Genomic DNA, 23,043 nt, shown 5'->3' with positions numbered 1-23,043 from the left:
ATGTACTGGCTTGACTGCATTCCTTGCCTCCTGGTAGGATATGTTCAGCTGTGCCTTGAGCCTTTACATGCTGCAGATCTTTGCTGTTCTAGAGATTCCCCTATGTTTCAGGTTTCAGCAAGATGGTGCTCCACCACACTTCCATCGAGAAGTTATCACGTTTTTGAACAACACTTTTCCTTTGTATCTCCTCTTCTTTCCACTGCTGGCATGCCCTGGAGTAAGCAGGGTGCTCACCTCGACAGTTGACGCAAGTGGGCTTGGTGGCTGTACATGCAGTACTTTCATGGTCTTTTGCACTGCAACGAGGACAAGCAATCACTCCACGACAGGCCATCTGTGAATGCCCATACTTTTGGCATTTAAAACATTGCAGTGGGTTTGGAATGTATACCTTGACATTACAGTTGATGTACCCAGCTTTTATCTCGTCAGGAGATAAAAGTAAGCAGGGTGCGTACAGATTAAACGTAAATGTAAGGAGAGTTAAACGTAAGGATGTTTCTAATTGGTATCAACTTTCCATCCTTACGCATGGAAATTCTTTTCACAGCTACCACTCCCTGTGGTTTTAGTTCAGTACAGATTTCCTCTTCAGTGACCTCAAGGTGGTCCCACACAGAGATGACGCCTCTCAATGAGTTTAGTGTTCTGTGGTGTCACTGTTATCGGTATGCCTCTGATTGATGTTGAACGGAGTAGCTGCTCAGAGTGCCTGCAGCTTTTTGTTTCAATTAAGGTCTCCAGAACGAAGCATCTTAACTGATTTAGGGGAACCTGTTAACCACTCTAAACCCTTCTGTATAAAGAAGGGCAACATTTTCCCAATGGGTTTCTCAGTTCGGAAATGGATAATCAAAAATCTTGGTGTGGGACCTGACGGTTCTTCAGTTCATGCTCTCTTTGCTGCATTGGCTTTGTCTCTTTCATCGGTTTCATTTTCAGTTAAGGACCGGGTTGGGGCCCCCCAGAAGAAATTATTTTATCAGGATTCAGAGAGTTTTTGTATTGGTTCAGTGCCCGGGCTCCCCACCCACCATGGAGCCCAAAGGGATGCCCACTACCCAGTAAACAATAAATGCACTCAGGAGTGGGACGACAGGGCTACTCAGACACCATACCTGCACTGCCACCAGGCTGAATCCTGTCCCTCGGACCATGAGGGTAGAGGCATAGCATTAGCACAGCTGACCCTCGCAGGCAGACCTACTAGCCGATTGATCCTAGTCGGGCCTTACAGGACCACCCCGTCTTGTCAAAGCTGGGGCCAAGTGGTGTATTGAAGCTGGGCCCCTCAACCACCAGGATCCCCTTTCCGAATTTCCACAGGTTGTAGTGCACGGTAAACACGCCAGATTCCATTGATGTTAGCCTGTTAAAGGGATGTGGGCATTGTATCCCAGTGACGCTAGTCTGGAGGACCAGCAGCATCACTGGGAGGTCCCCCTCACCATGTACATGTGCTCACGTCGAGGGGCATTTGGGAAATGGAGAATATTCACCAAGTGATCGAAAATGAAAGGGACACACCAAAAGTCAATGTCTGGTTAAGAGTGCACAAAAATGGCATTATTGATCCATTTTTTTCATAGAGCCCACAGTGACAGGACACACCTTGACATGCTGCAGATCTTTGCTGTTCCAGAAATTCCCCTAGGTTTCAGGTTTAGCAAGATGGTGCTCCACCACACTTCCATCGAGAAGTTATCATGTTTTTGAACAACACTTTTCCTGGACGTTGGATTGGAAGATGAGGCCCAACTGCCTGGCTGCCAAGATCTCCGGATATGACTCCATTGGCGTTTTTTTGCATGGGGCTTTATTAAAGACTGTGTGTACCACAGAAAAGTTCGGGATTTGGATGATTTGAAACAGCGTTCGTTGAAGCAGTTGCTCTAATAATGCCTCAGATGATTGAAAACACTTGGCAAGAGCTTGAGTATTGTTTTGACATATGTCGAGCTACAAAAAGTGCCCACATTGAACTTTACTAACCTTCATAAAAACTTGGTGAGTTACTTTGTATAATAACAAAAAAACTATTTTAATACACCTTATAGATGTTGAGATATATGTGTGTATTTTTCGATATCTCTAGCCCGGACATGTCATATTTCACATGTTGTATTTATGGACAAAAGTCTTGTGGAGGACTTTTGTCCATCAGTAACTGGAGACAGTTAAGAAATCAGTGGGCAAAGCATGAATGTCCCAGTACAAGTTCTTCTCATCAGATTCAGCAGGTACTAGAAATCCATAGTCGTGGTTCATTTTTAATTTTTCAGAGTTTGTAACATGCTTGTGTCCATTCAAGATTAGGAACATTTTAGATAATGCTTATAGGAAACTAGATGGGAAGACTGAGAAAAATTATTCAAAATTTTCAAGCTTGATTTCCTTCCAGTTTGGTTGGCATTAGCAAGAATATCACATATGCAAATGATCAGGTTATTTACTGCATGAATTTATTTTATTGTTACCATAGCTGTCATTAGTGAGTGGAACAAAGGGTTGCTGTTACCAAGAAAGGCTCAAGATCTGAGCAGTGCAGACCATCTGCAAGAGTAGCTCATCGTGTCTTGTCAATGATATACAGAAATTTTTCTAGCAGAAATAAAGGAGGTGATTATCCCTTTGTATAAGGCAACGGTCAGGCCAAACTGAGTACTGTATACAGGTCTGGGGGCCTCATTTTAAGAAGGATATAAAGCTGCTGGAATGAGTACAGAGAAGGGCAACAAGATTATTGAAAGGGTTACTCTTATAAAGAAAGGCTGCTGACGAGGCTAGTAGGAACCAGACGTGTTCAAAGCCACTAATTGGATTTTTCTTATTTATTGATTTGAAATTATTGTTTTTCTAAAACTTCTGATTTAAATTTAGTAGTATAGCATTATTTTGTGATTTTCTGATTAAGCTGGTGTATTTATTCTTTACTCGGCCTTGTAACTGCATAAGAGTATCGGTAAGGATATCAAATCCACGTGTTACAAGTTGCAATTCCGCTGAACGAGAAGTTTTTTAGCCAGATTTAGCCACTTTATTGAATATTTTTTACATCAAATTATTTTCTGTAAGTAGCTTATAGACCTAGTAAGGATCGTTAGTTTATTCTGAATTGAGACAGCGAGATTTGAAAGTTAATTAATACTTAAGTGTCTGTAGATTTACTGTTCGTAACTTGTCGCCTTTGTCACAGACAGCGTTAGTATAGTACAGGCTATAACAGGCCTGGGCAAACTTTTTGGCTGAAGAGCCACATTAGGGCCGCACGTAAAATACTATTTTTAGATATATATTATTTGTTATCATGAAGAAGAAATATAACATAAAAAAATTATTCTCTAACAACCAAGAATTTAATGAGATGAATGGAACTGTTTTACATCTTTTACCATTTTTTTTTAATTTTCGGGTGTTAATTTTGTAGGTGAGATTCTTAAAACTGCTTGTAAATGTTCATCGGTGATGATTGATCGTAAAGAATTTTTATTTAGATTCATGATGGAAAATGTTTGTTCGCATATGTAGGTTGATCCAAAAATATCCAACATTTTTCAGGCAAAATCTTTAAGTTTGTCGAATTTGTCTGAATTAAGAATATTGTAAAATTTACAGATTTCCTCACGACGGTGCGATTCCCTTAAATCGGTATCGCACTGCAGATCTATAATCTGAAGTTGTAGTTCACTCGGTGCACTATCAATTTCTATTGAAAATGTGGGTCGCGCACTATTGCCAAACTTGTCTCAATTTTTCGGAAGTCAACAAATCTTCATGAAAAGTAGTCATTCAAAGCGTTGATAATTTCACAATATTTTTCAAATTTATTTTCTGGAATCTTCAGCAACTTCATGGTTGGAAAGTAGTCTACCTTGTTAATTAATAAATGTCGAAGGAACAACTGGAGTTTTAATTTAAATCCATTCAAACGTTTTACCATATCATGGGCATATAAATTTTTCCCTTGTAACATGGTGTTGAAAGTACATATTTAAGTGTGTCACGATGTCCACGGTAAACGCAAAATCACAAATCCAGTTATTATCATTTAATTTGGGAAAGTCCATAATATTTTTCAGTTTTAAAAATAGAATGATGTCATCTTTAAGATCCCATACTCGCCGAATAACTTTTCCTAAGCTAAGCCATTGAATTTGGCTATGTAAGGAATATCTGTGTACTCAGATTCAATATCTTGAAGAAAATTAACGAATTGTCTGTGTTTCAGGCCCCTCGATCGTATTAAATTTACTAGTTTAATAATACAAGATGTGACATGTTCAACTTTTAACACATTTTTACATAATACTTGTCGATGTATAATACAATGAACTGTAATTAAATTATAATCAGGATAATTTTCAAAAATTTTATCCCGAATTTTCTTTAATGCTCCAACATTTTTACCTGTCAAACTTGGTGCTCCGTCAGTTGTTACGCTTACCATTTTGTTCCATTGTAAATTATATCTTGTTAAGCATTTTTAAACTTTTTCAAATATATCCGCTCCCGTTGTTTGGTCTTTAAGAGATTCCAGTGAAAGAAGCTCTTCAATAATTTCAAAATTAGAGGTACATCCACATATGAAAAGTAATAACTGCGCGGTATTCTTTTGGTTGTTACTTTCGTCGAGAGCTATCGAGTACCATGTTATGGATTCTAATACTGATAATAATTGCTCATTCAAATTTGTATCGATGCACTCAATTCTTCTTATTACGGTTCGCCAAGATAAACTTATATTCTCAAATTTGTTTAATGCCAGGACATATAATTCCACAAGCTTCAGTCATACATTCTTTAATATAGTCTTTAATTATAATCAATTTTTAATTATCTCCATCAGAAAAAGGCTTGCCTCTACAGAATGTGTAAACACATTCTGTAGAGGTTTTGTTGTCTAGATAAATTTTTATTATTATTATTATTAGCTATATGGTGCAAGGCAGCTGAAGTTTTTGCTGCATAAGCAAAAAAAAAAAAACCGATTTACCCAGAGAGAGGGAGAAGTAGAAGGGAATCACCAAGAAAGAGAAGAATGATGATATCCAGCTTAGGAACCTGGGTGTGCCAAGCCCATACTCACCAGATGGGAGCCCCTGGGGTTGAATCAATCCATCAGCAGTTTTCTTTCTCGCTTCCGAAGTTAAATTGGCACCATATTCGGATTGTTTAGTAGTGAAATGTCTTTTAATATTGTACTCTTTCAACACCGAGACACTCTCCCGGCAGAGGAGACAAACAGTCTCGTTATTTATGTTAGCAAAAATAATATTTTCTGTTCCACTGTTCGTTGAAGACACGATGCTCTTGTTCAATTTTTCGTTTTTTATTCATTTTTAAAAGAGCGTAAATATTATTTATATCGCTACTGGCACCAAGATGATAACCGAAGATAGCGCAAAAAAAAATAACTGCGGGATGACCGTCAGAGAAAACAGATTGGAACTGTGGCCGGTCAGCAGTCCTATCCTATTACTCCGCCACCACAGCAAAGCTGTTGTCACCATTACCGGTTCTCTGTTACTGTAGTTTCGCGCAGTTAGTTTATAATCGTAAATTATACCATTATAAAAGTGCCTGTTGGCTCGCTCCGGTTCGCGCACAATTTCAAATTATCTCAATTTGAACAAAATGGAGATGATAAAACAATTTACAAGTCGACAAATTCTATAATATATTACATATACAAATTTATTTTTAAAAAAGAGGTCTCAAAAGGCATAAAATAAGTAGACTTTTTTCGTAAATGCAATTAAAGCTCGCGGGCCGCACAAAAAATATGCGGCGGCCCACGGGCCATAGTTTCCCCGGGCCTGGGCTATAACATTGTCAGTTGATCGGTAGAATCTATTAAACTTGTTGAACTTCGTTGTCAATTAAATTGTACTTTTAACTAAATACATATAACGACTTAGATTACAAACGTAACATAATTAATTAATACATAACTGATACGGAAGTTATATAAAGGGAACTCGTAGATAATAATACTTCACACTGAAAAATAATACAAGTTTAGGGTTATAATTTTGAACTGAAATTGAAATTTTATTGAAATTAATAGAAATCCTGACTCAGACCAGAGCAGCAAAGCAAAAGGCTCAAGCTAATGGAAGTACTGTGGCTCAGAGGAGAACTGAGGGGGGGCAGTTGCCTTCTGAATCACAGCCTTTTAAAATGCACTGCTTGCATGATGTTTGTGGAGCATTCAGGGGACATATTGCCATTAGGGATGTCTTTGTGTGTGCGCGATGCAAGGAGTGTATCGAAATCAGGCAACAAATCAGCGTTGTTATGGGCCTATATGAGAGCTTGAAGGACAGGGTGGATGCCCTAGAAGGAAATAAACTGAGGGGCCCATCAAGCTCTCAGCTGCCCACATCAATGCCAGAGCTTGCACTTGGTCATCACGCAACACGGCAGCAACCCCCAAGGCAGAATGCGCTGGTCCCACAGGAACTAGTATTTGGTGACTCTATTGTCAGGGAAACGGGGAACATGCTTTGTAAAAAGGATAGATGGAACAGGACCAGGGTATGTCTGCCAGGAGAAAAGGTTGATGACGTTGTAGAGCGGATATCATCTTTTAAGGGCACAAAAGGTGATATAGTTGTACACGTTGGCACTAATGATATCAAGAGTAGGAGACTGGCAGAATTACTTAACAAGTACAGGTCACTGTTGAAAAAAAGCCGTGAATTAGGGTTGAATTTGAAAGTGTCTGCAATTCTGCCCAGACACGATAGGAGGGAGTATATGATTAGAGCCTTGTCGATCAATTCGGCCCTGGAAAGATTGTGCAAGGTTCAAGGGGCAGAATTTTTTTCAGCCTGGACTGTACTTGTTAACAGGAAAGACTGCTTCAACAGGGAAGAGATACATTTAAATAGAAAGGGTGGAAGAATATTTGCTGATGCTATCGAGGCAGGTTAGGTGGGTCGGAAAACTGCTAGCCTGGGGAGATTGTTTGTTATTTGTTTGTTATTTGGATTTTTAGGAGCATTAGCAACTAAGGCCATATTGCTCCGGGATATGCGGTGGTCATTCCCTGACCTTTCCGCGTTCTCCGTATTTGGTGGTGACGGGCTCAAACCCCGGTCTAATCAAGAAGCGTGTGCTACGCATTGCTGCTCCTTCCCACCTGGCTACCGAGGCACCAGCCTGGGGAGAGACAAAGACTAATAGATTAACAGCAGCCACTGGCAGAGGTGATTTGATTTGGTAGTTGTTGGCACATCGGCTTCTGTGGCCATATTGCACCTCTCAAGGTTTTTGCCGTACTTTGATCCAAGCCCGAGGCGGGAATCGAACCCGCGACCTTTGGGTTGCCAGGCAGGTACTTTACCCACTCGGCTAGCCCGGTCGGCCTGGCAGAGGTGAAAGAGATTCTTGCACTGCTTCTATTGGAATGAGCAGAAGCCTGAAAAACAAGATGCAGGATATTTCAGAGACTGCTGAGAGTCATTGCGGTACAAGTAAACACATGGGTTGTGTTAGGGTAGCTAAGAATAGAAACAGGTGCATGTATACTTGCGTATACACCAATGCTAGGAGTTTGGTAAATAAATTTGATGAATTTGAGGTATTGCTCAAAACATCAAAGGCAGATATTGTTGGGATTTCAGAGACGTGGTGTCAAACAGATATAAGGAATGCAGAACTGGAATTTTGGGGAGTACAATGTCTACAGAAAGGATAGACAGGATAGGAAGGGAGGAGGGGGTTATGCTATTAGTTAAGAAACACAAAATCCAACAATGTGAAGCCAGTCGACATCGCTGGACAGTGCAGTGTCGATTCAGTTTGGTGTGACATAAGCATTGGGAGATCAAAATTGAGAGTAGGAGTGTGCTATAGGCCTAATGACTCTGATGAGTATAAAAAGAAACTGTAGTTTCTTAGAAATAGAGAAATAGAGTGGGCCAGTAAATCAGAGAGTCTTATAATGGGGGATTTTAATTTCCCACATATTGACTGGAATTTGGGGGCTGGTCACTCACACACTAGCAAGGCTTTTGTGGATTTATTGGATGATTGTTTTCTACAACAGCATGTTCGGGAGGCAACTAGAGGGAGTAATATTCTTGATTTGATTATCAGTTGTGATTCTTCATGCATTAAGAATCTGCAGATAAATGAACCACTAGGTGGCAGTGATCATAGTGTGCTGAAGTGGGATTTACTCAAAGAGGTAACTACCATTAGGGGTAAAGGGAATGGGTATTGCTTTCGTAAAGGCGACTTCGATGGACTGACACAGTATTTAAATTCTATACAGTGGGATCAACTGATGATGTTACCAACAGCAAATTCAAAATGGGAAGCATTCAAAGAACTTATCTTGGAAGCTACTAGGCTTTACATACCAACTAGGAAATATTGTTCAAGGTTTGGCCTAAATGGATGTCAGATGAACTAATGAGACATATGGCAGAGAAGAAAAATGCATAGGACACATACAAATTATAACGTGACACAGACGACTATGATAGATACAAGTTGATCTGTAACCAAGTTACAAAGGAGGTTAGGCAGGCGAAGGCAGATTACGAGAAATTTTTGGCAAGGGATGCAAAGAAAACAACAAAGAGTTCTTTACTTATGTAAAATCTAGAAGAAAGGGGATGAATCAGATTGGTCCACTTGACATTGATGGGTCAACTGTTGATGATCCTGCTCAGGTAGCTAACAAACTAAATGAATATTTTGCATCGACATTCACACATGAGGAGTTATTCAGCGAGGGGAATGCCAGAGGTGTATTCAACTCTGGCAGTAAGCTAGAGAATCTTGTAATAACTGAGAGTAAAGTGGAGGAGAAATTGTTGAAGATAAACACAAGAAAGGCACCTGGGGTGGATGGGATCTATCGAGTTATATTAAAGGAGGCAGCAAAGGAAGTAAGCAAACCCTTAGCCATAATTATGAGAGATCCACAGACTGGAGACAGGTACCCACAGACTGGAGATGTGCAAATGTGACCCCAATTCACAGAGGAGGATCAAAGGCTGACACAAGTAATTATAGACCTGTGAGTTTAACTTCTGTTCCAGGAAAATTAATGGAGGCACTCGTTAAAGAAGCACTGCAGGATCATCTAGACAAGACTTCAGTTATAATTCGGACACAGCATGGTTTTGTTAAGGGGAGTGAAGTCTTGCCTGACCAATCTGATTGGATACTATGATGCAGTCACAAAAGAACTGGATACAGGGAATAACTTTGATATTATATACTTGGATCTTAGAAAGGCTTTTGATACTGTTGCACATGGAAGACTGCTGCACAAATTGGAGCAGTGTGGCATTGGAGGCAAGTTGCTGCTATGGATAAAAGGGTGGTTGAGGGGGAAAGGACAGAGAGTGGTAATCAATGGACACTGCTCATTGTGGACTAATGTTATTAGTGGAGTCCCTCAGGGTTCAGTGTTGGGTCCATTATTGTTTTCTGTATTTATAAATGTTATTGATGATGGTATATCAAGCTAATGTCCAAGTTTACAGACAATACGAAGGTTGGCAGGGTTGTCAAAGACACTACTGACACTATGCTGCTGCAACAGGATCTGGAAAGGTTGAGCAGATGGGCTGAGAGGTGGCAAATGAAGTTTAACATTGACAAATGTAAAGTACTACATATGGGAAACAGCAACCCCAGAGCAACGTATCAACTCTGTGGTACTACACTGACAGTGGTAGAGAATGAAAGGGACCTGAAGGTGGTTGTGCAGGCAGATATGAAGTTCTCTGAGCAGTGCAGACGGGCTGCGAGAGTAGCTCATGGTGTATTGTCAATAATATATAGGAATTTTTCTAGCAGGGATAAGGAGGTGATTATTCCCTTGTATAAGGCACTGGTCAGGCCCCACCTAGAGTACTGTATATAGGTCTGGAGGCCTCATTTCAAGAAGGATGTAGAGCTGCTGGAACGGGTACAGAGAAGGGCAACAAGATTAGTGAATGGAACAAAGGGGTGCTCTTACAAAGAAACGCTTAAGTTTTGAAAATTACAATGTCTGGAAACTAGGCACCTATGAGGTAATTTGAATGAGGTGAAGAAAGCCTTAAAGTGTGATCTGATTGAGGTGTACAAAGCCTTAAATGCTCAATGCTGATGGGATCCTTCCTCTTATTCAGAATAATCGCCTACGAGGGCACAAATTCAAATTGAGGAAAGACAATTGTAGGATAGATGTGTGGAAGTTTGCCTTTAACCAGCGTGTGATTGATTGCTGGAAGAAATTTCCACCTGCCGTGGTAGAAGTTGATAGCTTAAATAGATTCAAAGCAGAAAAAGACAGACATTTGGAGTGAGTGGATGGATGAAATGAGAGGGTTTTTTTTTTTTTTTTTTGCATCATATGCCACTACTAATGCTACCTTTTGAATTCCAAAAATCTAAAGATGAGGCAATTGTAAGCAGGAATTCGTTAAAAAAAAAAGAGATATTTTCCTAAAAAAAAAGGATCATTTTGTAAAGTTCACAGTGCACTAGAAATTAAATTTCACTGAAAACAAACACATTTCATACATTTTAAAGAATGCATTAGCATTAGTAGAGGAATATGATGCAAGAAAGCAAGCTTATGCAGCATAAGCCAAACCAAAAAAAAAAAAAAAACCACTCCCATTTCACTCCTCCATTTGTTCGAAATATCTGTCCAGCTGAGCCTTAAATTTATTTAGGCTATCAACTTCCACAACAAGGGATGGAAGTCTGTTCCACCAACCAACTACCCACTGGCTAAAGGCAAATTTCCGCACATCTATCCTACATCTGTCTTTCTTCAATTTGAATTTATGCCCTCTCAGGCGATTATTCTGAGCAAGGTTTGGTTTAGTTTTGATTTTTATTGGCATATTAGCAACTAAGGCTCTAATGTGCCATCTGAGCAAGAGGAAGAATCCCATTAGCATTGAGCATCCTCAAACCATTCAAGGCTTTACACACCTCTATCAGATCACCTCGTCGGTGCCTAGTCTCCAGACACTGTAATTTGCAAAATGTAAGCCTTTCTTCGTAAGAGCAACCCTTTGTTCCATTCACTAATCTTGTTGCCCTTCTCTGTACTTGTTCCAGCAGCTCTACATCCTTCTTGAAATGAGTTCTCCAGACCTGTATACAGTACTCAAGGTGTGGCCTAACCATTGCCTTATACAAGGGAATAATCACTTCCTTATCCCTGCTAGAAAAATTCCTGTATATCATTGACAAGACACCATGAGCTACTCTTGCAGCCCGTCTGTACTGCTCAGAGAACTTCATATCTGCCTGCACAAATACCCCCAGGTCCTTTTCATTCTCTACCACTGTCAGTGTAGTACCACAGAGTTGATACGTTGCTCTGGGGTTACTGTTTCCCATATGTACTACTTTACATTTGTCAATGTAAACTTCAGTTGCCACCTCTCAACTCATATGCTCAACCTTTCCAGATCCAGTTGCATCAGCATACTGTGAGTAGTGTTCTTAGCAACGCTGCCAATCTTTGTATCGTCTGCAAACTTGGACATTAAGCTTGATATACCATCATCAATATTATTTATAAATACAGAAAACAACAATGGACCGAACACTGAACCCTGAGGGACTCCACTAATAACATTGGTCCACGACGAGCAGTGTCCATTGATTACCACTCTCTGTCTTCTGCCACTCAACCATCCCATTATCCATAGCAGCAATTTGCCTCCAATGCCACATTGCTCCAATTTGTGCAGCAGTCTTCCATGTGCAACAGTATCAAAAGCCTTTCTAAGATCCAAATATATAATATCAAAGTTATTCCCTGCATCCAGTTCTTTTGTGACTGCATCATAGTATCCAATCAAATTGGTCATGCAAGACTTTCCCTTAACAAAACCATGCTGTATCCGAGCTATAACTGAAGTCTTGTCCAGATTATCCTGCAGTTCTTCTTTAACAAGTGCCTCCATTGATTTTCCTGGAACAGAAGTTAAACTCACAGGTCTATAATTACTTGTGTCAGTCTTTGATCCTCCTTTGTGATCTGGGGTCACATTTGCACATCTCCAGTATATGGGTACCTCCCCTGAGTCCAAAGAAGCTCTCATAATTATGGCTAAGGGTTTGCTTACTTCCTTTGATGCCTCCTTTAATATAACTGGATAGATCCCATCCGCCGCAGGTGCCTTTTTTATGTTTATCTTCAACAATTTCTCCTCCACTTTCCTCTCAGTTATTACAAAATCATCTAGCTCACTGCCAGAGTTTACTTCACCTCTGGTATTCTCCTTCCTGAATAACTCCTCATGTGTGAATGTAGATGCAAAATACTCATTTAGTTTGTTAGCCACCTGAGCAGGATCATCAACAGTTGAATCATCAATATCCAGTGGACCAATCTGATTCATCCCTTTCCTTCTAGAGTTTACATAGGTAAAGAACTCTTTTCTGTTTTTTTTTTTTTTTTTTTTTTTTTTGCATCCTTTGCCAAGGATTTCTCATAATATGCCTTTGCCTGCCTAATCTCCTTTGCTTATATCATAGGCTTCCATGTCACCCATTAATTTATATGTATCCTTGAATTTTTTTCTCTGCCATATGTCTCATTAGTTCATCTGACATCCATTTAGGCCTAAATCTTGAACAATATTTCTTAGTTGGTTTGTAAAGCCTAGTAGCTTCCAAGATAAGTTATTTGAATGCTTCCCATTTGAATTTGCTGTTGGTAACATCATCAGTTGGTCCCACTGTATAGAATTTAAATACTGTCTCAGACCATCGTAGTCGCCTTTACGAACGTAAAAACCCTTCCCTTTACCCCTTTGAGTAAATTCCACTTCAGCACAATGTGATCACTGCCACCTAGTGGTTCCGTTATCTGCAGATTCTTAATGCATGAAGAATCACTACTGATAATCAGATAAAAAGTATTACTCCCTCTAGTTGCCTCCTGAACATGCTGATGTAGAAAACAATCATCCAATAAATCCACAAAAGACTTGCTAGTGTGTGAGTTACCAACCCACAAATTCCAGTCAATATCTGGGAAATTAAAATCCCCCCATTATAAAACTCTCTGATTTACTGGCCCACTTTATTTCCCTGTACAGTTTCTTATTATACTCATCAGAGTCATTAGGCCTATAGCTCACTCCTACTCTCAGTTTTGATCTCCAAATGCTTATGTCACACCAAACTGACTCGACACTGCACTGTCCAGCGATGTCGGCTGGCTTCACTTCATTGGATTTTATGTGTTTCTTAACTAATAGCATAACCCCTCCTCCCTTCCTATCCTGTCTATCCTTTCTGTACACATTGTACTCTTCAAATTCCAATTCTGCATTCCTTATATCTGTGTGACACCACGTCTCTGATATCCCAACAATATCTGCCTTTGATGTTTTGAGCAATACCTCAAATTCATTTACCAAACTCCTAGCATTGGTGTAAGTGCAAATATGCATGCGTCTGTTCCTATTCTTATCTGCCATATTACAACCCACCTCTGGTATTCCCCAGAGGATGTGTAATGTGTTTACTTGTACCACAATGACTTCCAGCAGTCTCTGAAATATGCTGCATCTTGGTTTCCAGGCTGCTGCTCATTCCAATAGAAGCAGTGCAAGAATTACTTTCACCTCTGCCAGTAGCTACTGTTAATCTATTAGTCCTCGTATCTCCCCAAGCTAGCAGTTTTCCAACCCATCTAACACTGCCTCGATAGCATCAGCAAATATTCTTTGCACCCTTTCTATTTAAATGTATCTCTTCCCTGTAGAAGCAATCTCTCCTGTTAACAAGTACAGATCAGGCTGAAGAAGTTTTTACCCCTTGAGCCTTGCACAATCTTTTCAGGGCTGAATTGATCGACAAGGCTCTCATCATATACTCCCTCCTATCATGTCTGAGCAGAATTGCAGACACTTTCAAATTCAACCCTAATTCACGGCTTTTTTTCAACAGTGACCTGTACTTGTTAAGTAATTCCGCCAGTATTCTGAAGTATAAAGGCCATGATTAAGCCCATCTTGAGTACTTTAAGAAAGGTGTACAAAATTAGGCTTTACTTTAAGAAAGATGTACAAACTGGTGCAATGGGTGCAGAGAAGGTCAATATCAGATTGGTGAAGGTGAACAAAAGGGTGCTCTTTTGTTCTCTTATTGAAAGGCTTCAGGTCTGCAAATTGCAGTGTCTGGAAACTAAGCACCTATGGGGGAGAACTGAATGTAGTGTTTAAAGCCTTGAAAAGATTGAGTGGGGTAAATGGCATTCTTCCTCTAGCTGAGAGTGCAAACATGAGTGGGCATAAATTCAAGTTGAGGAAGGATGGTTGCAGGCTAGATGTGCAGAAGTTTGCCTTCAGTCAGCTGCTGGTTGATTGTTGGAACTGCGTTCCATCTGTTATTGTTGAAATGGATGGTTTGAAGAATAAATTCAAGAAAAAACTAGACAAATTCTTGGAGAATACAGACGGTTGAAGTATGTATTTTTTTTTTTTTTTTTTGTTGATATTATATAAGCTTGTTTTCTTGCCTCTACTGTTGCTACATATTGCAGATAAATGCTTCTTTAAAAATGTAGCACAATTTTGCTGGATGAGACATTATAACAGCTGTAACTCCTGGTAAATTCACTGCCTTTTTTACATGAAATAACAGGAAACCAATACTCACAATTATATCTGTTTGGTATACCACTGAGGTTTAACACTACCTTATTCAACCAAACAATCCTATCTGAAACTCTTGCATCCTCATCCAGCTTCACTTTAAACCATTTGTTACAACAGTACTCACTGTTGTTGTGAATGAACTGTTTACTGTTGAATGATCACTCTTGTTCTTATGGATGTTTAATGGAATAAGGACTGCCATGTCAGTGAGAGAGAGAGAGAGAGAGAGAGAGAGAGAGAGAGAGAGAGAGAGAGAGAGAGAGAGAGAGATTTAAATGTTGAGGTCCTAGTTAGTTGATAATGATTATATTCCAGTAGAATGTTCCTTACTGTTTGTGTGTCTTGTAAGTACGACTTCTTGCCTGCTTTTTCTGCTCCCCAGTTGAGGTTCTTGCTTAAACTGAAGAAATTATTTAATTATTTATTTGGGATTGACAGAGTTTATTGTTCTTTTTAATAGGATGATATGATATGGATTTATTTTGTAGTGCAGATAGTGCACTTCTGTAATCTGTAAATATCATGACTTATGGGTTAATTGTTAGAGATAATGTTTTCCAATTCTATCTAGATTGCATATAGTTTGGGTGGGTAAATAAATCAGTTGGGAAAGAAACAAAGGCGGAGATTTCAGGAGATAGTACTGGTACTTCCATCTTTGAACCCTCTATGTATATTTGATAATACTAAACATTTATAAAGGAATGGGCTGCCTGAAAGTTTTATTTGATAAAAAGTTCTTTCATCACTACTGAAAACAGTTATCATAGAGAAGTTATATCTCAACCACACAGAACAGGTACATTGTCTCCTGAAGTTTTTTTTACTTAGCTATCTCTTTTTTTTTTTAAATCCCAAATACTCCTTAACATGTTCACTGCTGAAATGCAAACTTGCATCAAAATAAATCACAATTTTTTGTGCCTTGATGCAACTTTGTGTCTGTTCAATTGTGATCAATAATTGAGCACTGTAACAGGAAAAGCACACAAAATGAACAACTGTTCAATAGTGGAATGCTAACGGACCCATTGGCTATTTTCATTATGGCTGAGATTTTGCTTGCCGTTAATTAAACTGTTTAGAGATCAACATAAAAGCTGTATACTTTGGTTCACAGTTATATGTTCACTGCTTACGTTGAAGTTATTTTATCTAGTTTAGTATTTTCCACAAAAATTCTAAATGGTAAAAGTTCTGGAAGTTATGCTTGCTGAATTTAGTTCTTTAGTTTGTGAAAAAACAAAACATCATCCTTAACGAGTGTGTCTACTATAAAATTTTACCCTAAAAGATTGTTATAAAGGACCCACAGCCTGAGACATCAGGACTGAAAAGGAACAGGGATGGACAGTTTGTTGAAGCCAATAACATCGAATCAGCTCTTTATAATATATCATATGATACTAAGGCAGAATTCTATTCACACAATGCAGATTCTGAATCTCATTCAAATGCATGTATTGATGTTAGACTGCTACAAACAACAAATGCCAGTGTTTGTAGTGATGATGCTTCACAGATGAAATCCTTTTCATTTACTAAAAAGTAGTGCTTACTTGTTTCAGTGCCCACACAGAAACACTCCAAAGCACACAGAAAGGACCCTCAAAAATTTAAGCAGCAGTGAATGTGTTAATTTTCATAATCCAAGTCTAGTAGCCTTATTTTCATTTGATTACCTTACATAATTGTTATTCAACCCATTTCCAAAGAAGCATGGCCAGATAGAATAAGGAGGAAGACTGAAATTTTGTTGCATAGTTGAGCAATAGCATTTTTCTTTGGAATGGGGTGCAAGTTCATCTATTTTATATATAAGCTTGGATTAGAGACATTATAAAAATTCTCAACATAATTTTGATATCATATACTGTTGAAAAACTGTTGAAGATGTAGCTCTAAGTAGAGTCAGTTTTTTAAAATACATAGTTTGCAAGTTATGTGTTCCTGGAAGGTTAGTTTACATATGGTAGAAGTAACCCCAGCAAAATGCACCAACTGTGTGATACTACACTTAGGGTGGTAGAAACTGAAAAAGACCTGGTAGTAATTGTGCAGTCAGATAAGAAGTTTTCTGGGCAGTGCAGACAGGCGGCTAGAGCAGGTCATGGGGGTATGGTCAATGATATACAGAAATTTTGCTAGTAGGGAAAAGGAGGCGATTATCCCTTGGTATAAGGCAATTGTCTTCTTTTTTTTTGTCAGTTATTGGCACATCAGCTTCTGTGGCCATAATGCACCTCCCAAAGTTTTTGCATTTTACTCTGATCCAAGCCCGAGGCGGAAATCGAACCCCCGACCTTTGGATTGGCAGGCAGGCACTTTACTCACCTGGCTAGCCCAGTCAGCTAAGGCAATTCAGGCTATGCCTTGAGTACTGCACAGGTCTGGAGGCCTCATTTTAGGAAGGATGTAGAGTTGCTTGAGTGAGTACAGAGGGCAACAAGATTCGTGAGGGGAACGAGGGGTCCTCTTACGAAGAAAGGCTCAAGTTCTGCAAATTGCAGTGTGTGGAGAGTAGGCACCTGCAAGATGATCTGATTGAGGTATAAGGCCTTGAATGGGTTGAGCAGGCTCAATTCGGATGGGATTCTTCCTCTTACTCAGATTACGAACCTGAGGGGATATAAATTCAAATCGAGTAAAGACAGTTGTAGAATAGATGGTTTTGTTTTGTTTTTTTGGCTGATGCTACATAAGCTTGCTTTCCTGCATCACATGCCTCCACTACTACTACTACTACTTTTTTCTATTTTAGCCCCAGAAAAAATATATCATTAGAAAGAGGAATGATGTCAATTTTAAATAAAATTTGAATGTTTTTTTTTTTGGATAAAGCAAACATTTTTTTTTTAAGGTAGATAATGGAAGTCTTTTACTCAGAAAGACAATACCATTTATTCGATATCCAGAGTTCTATTTTGCTTATTGAGAGCTGAAGATGCTTTTCAACAATATTCATAATATGTAAATGACAGAAATAGCCTGATCATCAGCATATAAATGATTGGAATATTTTGTATCATGTTATTTATTTTGATTGCAAAGAGTGTGGTATCTCAATACTCATCCTTGGGGAATACCTTCAACCTAAATATTAGTATGAGAAAGAACGTTTAGATAGTGACTTTAATGTTCTAAACGAAATGAAACTTTGGATTAGAAGAGTTATATTATCACACAGCCATAGGTAATGAAGATCTTAGAGAATATAGTACTATTTTATGTCGTGCACAGGCCTTTTTTATGTACAGGCTTACCATGGCTAAATTTTCATTCCTAACAAATGCATTATACTTGTATGAATGTTTTTTCAACTTTAACGTCTATGTACTGTTTGCCAAAAGCTGAAATTGATCAACATTCCTCATGTGGGAAAAGCTGATCACTTACAATTATGCATAAGGGCAAACATGCATAAGCTAATTATGGATAAGAAATAGTAATGTCACCGTGACAGACAGCTGAAATATATGAGTGTATACCTAATAATTTTGGTATATGAGGGAAACCTGCACTATTTAAAAGCAGGAGATTCAGAAAGTTTCACTGATTTGAAAACCTGAAATAACAAGCACTTCTGTATCAACAGTATGGCACATAACTGCATGGGTAGAAGTAATGGCAAATACATCTCTTGCTAAATCAAGATGCTTTTTCAGAAAAATAATTTTTAAAAAATCATTTTAATTACTTATTTCAATGATATATACAAACTCCAGTCTGTAGATGTCAACAGGTTAAACTATTTTTCATATTAGCATTAGTAGAGGCATATGATGCAAGAAAGCAAGCTTATATAGCATCAGCCAAAGCTGATGCTATATAAAGCTAATGATATTTAATCTGATTTAATTACATAAGGTTATTATTTAATAAATCACAATAAGCAAATGGAAATCAGAAACTTGTCATGACTGAACTAATTGATTAGCACATGATCCCTCTTTTTGTCATTATTGGCTATTGCATGTCATGTGAAATGCATATTCATTTTGTCAAATGTGTTAGAGTGAGAATCTATTTTATCAAAAGCAGTACTAGTTTTGATTCAATAGTGTCAGAGTCAAGAAATTAGGTGGGACACTTATGTACTTTTCCTTTCAAAATTTTTCTAAGCAACTGGTGAGAAAAATGGGCTTGTAGTTATAAAGAGATGAATGGGCATCCCCTCGTATTGGAACAGCTAGGATAAATGCATGTTGCCAGGAAGTAGTATAATAATTCTCACAAAATATTTGACTGTAGAATGTTTAGTTGTTTTAACATGAGGTAATACATTCCCGCCCGCACCAATGGCATTGCTGGATGTTTACTGAATTTGTTCCTTGCCACATTATTCCCTGCACTTGCCTAGTGTTAGCACTGATTATAAAAAAAAAAAAAGGAATAACTTGTATTAGCTGACAAACTGAATGAGTATTTTGCATCTACATTCACACATGAGGAATTCTGTAGGTAGTTGGAGGCCAGACATTTATCAAACTTTAACAGGCAGCTAAATATTTTTTTTGTAATAACTGAGAGCAAAGTGGAGGAGAGATTGTTAAAGTTAAACATAAGAAAGAAACCTCGGGAATTATTATGACAGCATCCATGGATTCAGGGGGGGCCCCCACAGACTTGATGATGTACAAATGTATTCCCAATTCACAAAGGGGGATCAAAGGGTACCATGAGTAATTACAGACCTGTTAGTTTAATTTCTGTTCTGGGGAAAATAATGGAGTCACTGGTTAAAGAGGTGATACAGGATCAACTAGACTTTTTTTTTTTTTTTTTTGGTAGTTGTTGGCGCATCGGCTTCTGTGGCCATAATGCACCTCCCAAGGTTTTTGCAGTACTTTGATCCAAGCCTGAGGCGGGATTCGAACCCGCGACCTTTGGGTTGCCAGGCAGGCACTACCAGGCTACCCACCTGGCTAGCCCGGTCGGCTCGATCACTTAGACAAGACTGCAGTAATAGTTCAGACATAGCGTGGGTTTGTTAAGGGGAACTCTTCTCTGACCCATTTTATTGGATACTATGATGTGGTCACAAAGGAACTGGATGCAAAAAATAAATTTGATATCATATACTTGGAGTTCAGGAAAGCTTTTGATACTGTTGCACATGGAAGACTGCTGTACAAATTGGAGCTTTGTTTGTTATTTGTTATTTGGTTTTTAGGAGCATTAGCAACTAAGGCCATATTGCTCCGGGGAAATGCGGAGGTCATTCCCTGACCTTTCCGCATCCTCCGTATTTGGTGGGCATGGGCTCGAACCCCGGTCTAATCAAGAAGTGAGTGCTATGCACTGCTGCTCCTGCCCACCTGGCTACGGAGGTGCCACAAATTCGAGCAGTATAGCATTAAGGGAAAGTTGCTGCTATGGATAAAGGGATGGTTGAGTGAGAAAAGACAGAGTGGTTATCAATGGACACTGCTCTTCATGGAAAAACTTTATTAGTGGTGTCCCCCAGGGATTCCATGTTGGGCCCATTGTTGTTTTCTGTATTTATCAATGATATTGATGAAGGTATATCAGGCTTAATGTCCAAGTTTACAGATGATACAAAGGTTGGCAGGATTGTTAATGACAGTACACTACTGCAAGAGGATCTAGAAAAGCTGGAAGATGGGCTGAGAGGTGGCAACTGAAGTTTAACATTGACAAATGCAAAGTACTGCATATGGGTAGAAATAACCCTAGAAGTAACATTGACAAATGCAAAGTACTGCATATGGGTAGAAATAACCCCAGAAGTAACATACCAATTGTGTGCTACTATACTCAGGGTAGTGGAAAATGAAAAAATTACCTGGGGGTAATTGTGCAGTCAGATATTAAGTTTTCTGAGTGTTGCAGCCAGACTGCCAGAGAAGCTCATGAGGGTCTTGTCAATGATATATAGGAACTTTGCTAGCAGGGATAAGAAGGCGATTATCCCTTTGTATAAGGCAATCATCAGGCCACACCTTGAGTACTGCCTTCAGACCTGTATGCAGTGAGGGGAACAAAGAGTTGCTCATACCAAGAAAGGCAAACTGCAACATCTGAGACTAGGCACTTACGAGGTGATCTGATTGATGTGTAGAAATCCTTGAATGGTTTGAACAAGCTCAATCCTGGGATTCTTCCTCTTGCTCAGATTATGTACTTGAGGAGGCATAAATTCAAACTGAGGAAAGGCCATTGCAGAATAGATGTGCAGAAATATGCCTTTAGCCAGCAGGTGACTGTTTGCTGGAACAAACTTCCATCTGTCATTGTAAAAGTTGTTAGCTTAAAAAAAAAAAATTTCAGAGCGAATAAATACATGAAATGGGAAGAGTTTTTTTCCGCCGCTGATGCTGTATAAGCTAATTTTCTTGCATCACATTCCTATACTAATGATAACATATATACAGGGTGTTTCAGTTAAACGTTTCAGAACCTCTAAGAGGGGTAGGGTACATCCTGACAACTCGAAATCATATAGCAATGTGGGGTCGGAAATGCTTTCCTGAAGCGGTGTTGTACACAGAAGCACCATAAAAAGAAAAGAGACCGTAAGTGAGAAATCGTTTTAATAATACATGAAAAGAAGCAAAAGTAACATGGATTAAAGTAAGTGTTCGAAGTTTCTTCAACCTCGTATTGCTTTCGCACAGTGGTACCTTGGAAAATGTGCTACAAATCCCCTTTTTCCTGCTGAAGTGTTATTTTCTGATGAGGCATCCTTCACAAGGGAAGGAATTTTCAACACGCATAACGACCATATCTGGGCGGTCGAGAACCCGCATGCAATACGACGTCGTGCAGCACAGATTCGATTTTCGGTCAATGTATGGGCCGGTATTATGGGAGATCACCTCATCGGACCTTACCTGTTACCGTGTCGTCTAACCGGACCTATCTACTTGATCTTTCTGCAGCAAGTATTGCCACAACTTTTGAGAGATGAACAGATTTCTGCATCGACGCAACAGACAATGTGGTTCCAACACGATGGAGCCCCTGCCCATTATAGCGGAGATGTTCGTAACTACCTGGATGTCACATTTGGTCAACAGTGGATCGGACGTGGTGGTCCCGTGCGTTGGCCTGCTCGGTCACCCGACCTATCATGTCTTGATTTTTATTTCTGGGGTCATATGAAATCGCTAGTTTATGACACCCCTGTTGACAATGCTGAGGAGCTGGTTGCAAGAATCGCAGTAGCTGCCGAAGAAATTCGAAATTCGCCTGGAGTATTCCAGAATGTTCGGATGTCCATGCGTCGGAGATGTGAGGCGTGCATTGTAGCCCGTGGAAGAAACTTCGAACACTTACTTTAATCCATGTACCTTTTGCTTCTTTTCATGTATTATTAAAACGATTTCTCACTTACGGTCTCTTTTCTTTATGGTGCTTCTGTGTACAACACCGCTTCAGGAAAGCATTTCCGACCCCACATTGCTATATGATTTCGAGTTGTCAGGATGTACCCTACCCCTCTTAGAAGTTCTGAAACGTTTAACTGAAACACCCTGTATATATAAAAAATGTATTATTTTTTTTTTATGCTTCTTTGATTCACTGGAATGATAAATCATAACAATCTGAAAAAAAGGGTTTAGCCAAGGCATTCAAATGCAAAAAAAACTTTTTAGGCCAATTGTCAGAATGCATTATATGTACATAATTCTATTCACAGGCTAATATGCATGTTGTGGGGCTGAAAAACTGAAATAACTCATGGAAAACCCTTCTCCATTCTCTGAAAGGATTTAAAACCATATTTCTCCCTACAATTGGAGAAATCACTATACTGTCAAGGAGGAGTGTATATATTTATGTAATGCACTACAGTAATACAAAAGAATTCCACAATACTTACCGCACTGGATGTGTGTGAAGGTCTCTTCTTACAGAAGGGGGACTACAAAATACAACTAAAAGTAATGTTCTTAAGGAATTCAACTGAGTTGCAAGAAGAGTATTAATGTTACTAGCCCAAGTCCAGTCATGTCGTTGGCTTACATAAATAATTATACCTGAAAATTAAAAAAAGATATGAGATTATTTAACTGCCTTAATTTTTATTTAGACAAAGATAAAAAATTTTAATATTTATTTAATGAAGCCAAATGATGTGCAATAACACCATCACAACAAATTTTTAGCCACACAAGCAATTTTATGTTTTAATTATTAATAGTTTTAAAACTGTAAGATAATTAATTAATTGAGATTATACTATTGTATCATGTGGTAGATTTAAGTAATTTATTATTATTGAAATGCTACAATTTGAATGGCTGAAACACCTCAATTTCAAACAATTAAACAATTATGGCTACATTTTGGGAACTCACTGTTTCCCCTTCTCCGGCTTGTGGGGTTAGAATTTTCTAGAAGGTTTTACAAAATTCTATTAATCTAATTA

At 38.9% G+C, this 23,043-nt stretch overlaps 1 protein-coding gene across 1 annotated transcript in view; it reads right to left on the bottom strand.

The window, feature by feature from the left end:
- Positions 1–23,043, bottom strand: part of Arms (Ankyrin repeat-rich membrane spanning) — a 680,132-nt gene that overhangs the window by 321,451 nt on the left and 335,638 nt on the right. Inside the window, exon 14 of the mRNA XM_090381558.1 lies at positions 22,495–22,651. Within this exon, the coding sequence (XP_090237684.1) occupies positions 22,495–22,651 (157 nt within the window). The remainder of the gene's footprint in view (positions 1–22,494; positions 22,652–23,043) is intronic.

Source organism: Mastigoproctus giganteus, chromosome 9 (genome assembly GCF_048544385.1).
Source record: "Mastigoproctus giganteus isolate SK-2022 chromosome 9, ASM4854438v1, whole genome shotgun sequence".
In the NCBI taxonomy this organism is placed as follows: Eukaryota; Metazoa; Arthropoda; class Arachnida; order Uropygi; family Thelyphonidae; genus Mastigoproctus; species Mastigoproctus giganteus.
The sequence above is the reverse complement of the archived record's forward strand: the minus strand, read 5'-3'. Positions and strand labels throughout refer to the sequence as shown.